Below are 6,578 nucleotides of genomic sequence, written 5' to 3'. Positions count from 1 at the left end.
TTTATATAATATTAGAAAAAATAGAAAACTTCTTATAATATTTTGCTTTGACTGCAGCTTTTATTTGTTATTGCTAAAACTGTACTAGTAATAGGACCAACATTTCTTACTGTGATCAAGAGATTTAATTTAATCGACTATCCTTTAATATAATTCATTCTTTTGGCGAGATTTTATAGACCTTATTATTTACCTTAACATTATTAATATATTACATATAAAATAACTTTTATATTATTTTATGATATATCATATAAATTTAAAAAAAATTAAAATATTAATAGAAAATTCCACTGATTCATTTAAAAATTACAGCTTTATCTCAATTTTTAAAAAATATACTTGTTCTTCAAACATGAAGAAACTTAAACCACTTTGTTAATTAACATTTTAAATTTAGATGTTTTTGCAATATTGAACAAGATAACTTATAAAATAGATAATAATCTTCGTATTTGTTTTTAAGGTAATAATTTATATTAAAGAAGGAAACATTTGAAGAGATATTGATAAATTATATAAAATGTATAAATAAAAATTATCATAATATTAAATTTCAATACTCACATATGAATATTCCTACTCCTTTCATTCTTTCTTGATTTCCACTTTTCGTCTTGTTCTTCAGAACAACTAGATTTCGGAACGAATTTAATCAATACAATAATCTAGAAATGCAAAAACTTAAATAAATCAACTTTAATACATTTGAAACACTTTTCACATATTTAAAATAAAATAAACGACACAACCACCACACCACAAAACAACCACACTCGAATATCAGCAAATATACAGAAATAGATCTATTATGATAATTATAGAAACATTACATATTAACATTAAATAAGAATAAATACTGACACATTTATTTTCGTGTATATTCTTCTATCTATTTGGGCATTTATTTATAAAATATTTGAGTAGATTATATTTTCATATTTTAATTTATCAATAAATAAATTTAAAATATATAAACTTATTATTTAAGCTTAAGCATAAGTTTATGCAAATAAAGGAACGTTCTAACAAATTAATTTTAAATTTTTTCCAAAGTTTGAGTTAGTTTTATACTAAACATAATTTTAACTATTAATAGTTCTGATTAATGAGTGGTCCAATAGATTGATAATTATTTGCTTTAAATATATTTTAGTTTGAAATAATTATCCATCAAGATTAGAACTAATTTGTAAATCAAGTAAGTTTATTTTTGTACATTCAAACAATGATAAAAATAAATTTGACAAACCTACCTTTCGTTTTCCCTTTGCGTATGAATACACACTTATACGCCATGTTAGATTTGCACTAATGAAATAGAACTGAGAAATAAAAAAAAATACATGTATTGATGTAATGTTTTTGATCAGATCTATATTTATATGATATCCAAAAAAAAGATTTTTTACTTCACTATTCTATTACTGTTATTAAAAAATTCTTGATAATCGCAAACACTGATATATAAGATTCTATTGTATTTCTATACGTTAGGGAAATTAAACATATATGGTATCGATTAAACATAAACATTTTCAAAAATGAGATCAAATATAATTAAACGTTGCATTTAAATTAAAAACTAACACTGAAAAATATATTTTAAATAATAACAGAAACTGAGGGTTATGAAACGAACTAGGGCCAGTACAAGAACTAACTGATCTTTGAGTAGAGAGAATCTTACAGTTATCCTGTAAACTGAAAACATAGGTAATTAGATTGGCGGGCTAACGGCTATGAGGATATTCGATTAAAAAAAAAAGCTCTTTTTTTATTCTATTCTCCTTTTTAAATTATTTACTCAATTTGTCGAATCAGAAACATTTAATTTTCATCAATTTAATATATATTCTCCAATTAGGAAAATATCTTTCCGAATTATGGGCTCTACCAGCCTGATACATGAACTATTGGAGAATATTTATAAATATAAACTAGGTAGTTTCGAAAATATAACATCTCATGGTTAGTTATCCATTGAAAAATAGTGTACAAATCCAACACTTTTCGTTACTGAAAAGGCGAATACGCTCACGGTGTAACTTACTTTATAACCTGTTACTGCATTATCCCTCCAGGAAAACAATTATCAGCCCCCATTCTTCGAATATAATTAAGACTATCCATTTAAAACAAAACAACACTCAAACAAATCCGAAAATAATCAATAAAGTTTATTTAACACAAAACAACAGTTAAGCGAGTAACTGGACAAACCAAAAACTAACTATCCGCACTTTCAGCCAGTGTTGCCATCGTTTAAAACACTAAAATAAATAGAAGATTTTTTTTAGATTAAAAAAGCTAAAAAAGAATAATTTAAAAAAAATATTGTAATTAATCTTATTAAAATAACATGAAATAATTAGTACATATGTTAATTAATATGACTGGTGAATAATTTCTTTGTATATTTATACCCAATTATAAATATATCTTTAGATGGATTGCTTATTAAAATGTTTGTACGTAGGTATAACAGTAAGAAATAAATTGCTGTTAATTGATACAAATGAATATAATGATATCAAATGAAGTTAATATATTATAATGTATCATTCATTCATCAAAACTTCCAACGAATTTAAGAATTTGAATGTCAAATCGGTATTTTAAATAAGATTATCCCATGGAGAATTATGCATGTCATTAGAGTCTAAGACAAAATCATAGTACAAGTGTGAAATTTCAGACACCTAGGTGTGTGCGGACCTGATCAAAAGTTGTTGTGTTGCTTTGGAGGTGACCAAGTGAGCACAGCTATAGGCAAAATGTTTGAACTGATTAAGATATGTCTCCTCAATAGGTGAGAGACGAAATGAAGACAAAAGTGGTTGTATTTAGGCCCAAATTTCTTCCCATTCTGATGTATTTTTCAGAATCATGGACTTTGATGAAGGAATATCAATCAAAATACCAGCCGCAGAAATGAGATTTACTATAATAATTGAAGAGAACAAAAAATGATATTGAGTAAGCAATATTACTATAAGATGGAATCTCAATATTAAACAAGCCAATCTATTACTGATCTGCACAGTATTGATGGTCGATTTAATGGTTAAAAAAAAAGAAACAAGAAAAAAACTTACATTAAAGACTGATTTTATTAATCTATTTAAACTATTTAATGTTGATTGATAATTTATATTGTTTCCATCAGAATATGAGGCTTGTTACACAAACCTCTTATGATTGTACAATTTTTTTAATAGCTCATCAATTTTTTTGTAGTTTTCTATTAAATTTTTTCTGTCTTCTTTTTATTAGGCTCAAAACCTGGTTTAGTTATAAATAAAAGTAAATATGCATACTAAACAGTAACTGGTTGAATCATGTTTATTAGGATTAGTCAATTATTTTCTTTTTGAGAGTGAAGAGTATTGAATTTTATTAATTTTATTCATTTGTGAAAGGTGAACAGGAAACTTTATATACCTTACAAAATTAACTTAAATACCTTACTTAAAAAATGAAATTCATTTATATTTTGATGTAATATTTTCAATTTTTCTGTTTCAGAACTTCCGAGAGCAAAGAATAGATGGTTCAAGCCTGCCACTGCTGACTGAAGATCACCTGACCACAAGACTGGGGATGAGGCTTGGACCAGCCCTCAGGTTAAGGTCTCTTCTGTCTTCGAGACTTGGCCAATGTCCGTCCTGCCTCCACTGCGTTCACTGCCACCAACCGCCGGACAAATGACCACATTGGTCCCTTCATGTCTTGGCCTTCTGATGGCAATGTCCTCGAAGATGTCTTGCAAATTCCAATCAACGGCAGCTATCTGACCTGAGATAACACTGCCAACTTCCACGGGCTAAGAAATAATCATGGCCCGGTTCCCACATATGTACCTCATTAATCCCAAAACATAGATAATTAATGTTAAACATAAGAGATGAAGTGTTGAAAAAGTCTTGAAGGGCAATACCCCTAATAAAATAAAGAGTGTTGATAATGGAAGAATGGCAACTGGAGGAATCTCTTTAGAGACCCATACGGAGAAACTGAAGTTTTAAATATACATTATGAATAAGACAAAATATTATGACAAAACGCTGATGGGTTAGAAGGAGGAACTGAAATAAAAAGGTTTTGTGTAAAATCGTAGGATCCAATCACAATGTAAAATATAATTAATACTGTTTGGGTTTGGAGTTGTACAGAATATAAAGAATATAATTTCTTTACTTAAATATTATTTATGAACATTTCATCGAGAAGTGTCATTCGTTGGTTTAAAACCAATTCAAACATGTCAAGATCTTCAAACTTAATCTTCGACAATATAGCTAATTTTAATTTACTTCTTCAAAGAATTTTATTTGTTTTTGTTTAAAATAATATTATAATAAGTCCAAAGAGAAGAAAAAAATGTGATAAATCAGTTTAGTCAAGAAAGAAGAATTCATCATTACAGAATATTTTGTTGTTTCCATTGTTAATCTAAATATTTGTTCAGTATATGTATTTTATAAAAATGTTAATTTTTGCATTTAATTTTTCTTCAATTTTTATAAGTTAAAATATTTTATTACACCTGTGCAAATATTTAATTTTTTTTTACATTAAAAAAAAAAGAGGCTATTGTATTCTGGTTCATTTATATTAATTTTAATCAACTAATAATTAATTATGATTAAACTAAAATTAATTTGTATTGGAAAGAGCAAAGAGTTATTTATAAATTCCAGGAATCTTGTTAGAGTATATTTTAAATTCAAAATGTTACATATTAATATGTACAAATTCTAAAAGTGGAGTATAAATTTAATTGTATCATTATTCAAATAATGAGAATTTTTTTTTTTTAATGCCAGCCATCAGAAAGGCATATGTTAATGTATTTAGAGTAATTTTTTTTTCTAAAGAAACAGTATTTTACAGAATTCTGTATTACAATTTTCTTTTGTATTTTCTATTATTATTTTTGTTTTTAGTTGCATTTAAAAAGAAAAAAATGTTATAAATAATTTAACGTTAACTATCAATTATTGTTTAAGAGAGACGAAAAATTTTATATTTTATATATTCTTTATATTTACTCTTGATCGGAATATTTATTCAGTACTTCATTGGTGCTTATGATTCCGATGGACTAAATGTCAATTAATCACTGTGCCTAATATTTAATTCCATTAAATTTATAAATAACAAAATAAAAAATATATATATGTGATAGGTATTGAATTGTTTGTATGATCTCTTCTACTTAATAACTATTCAGTAAAATTTTTTTTAAAAAATGTCGAAATGTGGAAGTATTGGCGAAAAAGAGAGCTCAATAATTGTAAATATTAGTTTAGTAATTAATTAATATTCCAGAGTTTATTAGTTTATTTTATTGCGGTGCGTGAAACATAAGTGCAATAGTGAAGTGGATTTTCCCATTATTAAATAGTGTACATAGACTCTACAAATATTGTAATCGACTTAGGGAAACTGAAGACAACGATTTCTGTGATAGGTTTCTTCCAGTGCCTTTGTTAGATGTCTCATTTTTCCTTCTTTTTTTTTTATAAAAAAAAAAAACTGTAATATTTTCATTGTTGAAAATTGTGTAAATGCAGGGGTTTGCAGTATTTTTAGGACTAAATTGAGGACCATATTTTACTTACATTGTAAATATTTTGTTAAAGATATACCTTGATAAATATATAGTCATATATGTTATTATTTTGTTTGTTTCCTTTGTTTGATCATCCTATAACTTAATGTCAAGAATATGAGAATTATCACAGGCATCTGGTTGGCTTAGATGTATTTGGGTGTACATAAATAAAATGTGAGTCAGTCCAATAATTCTTTACTAACTACTAAATTAGAAAGAAAACATTAATTCTGAAGCATAAACATTGCTTTATTCTTCTACAGAATGATTATTTCAATAAACGAAATTGAAGTTCTTCAGTATCACCAAACTGAAACAAATTTAAAATATTAGAAATATATAACTTATATTATATATATATATAAAATCAAATATATAAAACAGGTAATGTGCTGCGAGATTCTGTTCAGGAATTGCCTTTCAAACTCTTAAAGTTTTGTGTAAAAATATGTGTTCAATTAAATAATTTTCATTGAAAAAAAGAAGTTAGAGATATGAACTCTTTCTGGCACAAAGTTTATATGAACTAGTAAAGAAAATTAAACATGTTTATTTGTGAAATATTTTAACTTTTTTGATAGATTATAAGGTAAGGACCCTATTAGTTTTAAAAATAATACCTTCATGTTCTGATGCTTCTAAAAATAAAGAAAACGTAATTTAAATGTGTATTTAAGTAAAAATTACACCCCAATACTGATGTTAAAATTCCATATAAGAGAAACCAGAAGTGAAAATTAATATTTTTTTCATGACAAGAACCAATAAAACCTAATTTTTACAAAATTATTCCCAACAAAACATAAGAAAAAAAATTCCAGATCTGAAATATCAATGTAAAATGAATAACATTTTTGGGTACTTCTCCTCAAATAAAATATTGAAAAAAAAATTATACAATATCTAAAAAAGAATATAAACATCTAATTATACTTGAAACTATAAATGCCTTCTATCC

The 6,578-nt window shown here is 25.8% G+C and overlaps 1 protein-coding gene across 1 annotated transcript in view; it reads left to right on the top strand.

Moving 5' to 3' along the window:
* Nucleotides 1–5,685, top strand: part of LOC106680525 (lethal(3)malignant brain tumor-like protein 3) — a gene marked incomplete in the record, with an annotated part of 217,767 nt that extends 212,082 nt beyond the window's left edge. The window contains 1 exon segment of the mRNA XM_067046081.1: nucleotides 3,529–5,685. Within this exon segment, the coding sequence (XP_066902182.1) occupies nucleotides 3,529–3,711 (183 nt within the window).
* Between the last annotated feature and the right edge of the window lie 893 nt (nucleotides 5,686–6,578).

This window comes from Halyomorpha halys, unplaced genomic scaffold (genome assembly GCF_000696795.3).
Source record: "Halyomorpha halys isolate HHAL.00 unplaced genomic scaffold, Hhal_1.1 Scaffold265.1, whole genome shotgun sequence".
Lineage (NCBI taxonomy): Eukaryota > Metazoa > Arthropoda > Insecta > Hemiptera > Pentatomidae > Halyomorpha > Halyomorpha halys.
Note: the sequence above shows the minus strand (reverse complement) of the source record. Positions and strands in the feature narration are given on the sequence as shown.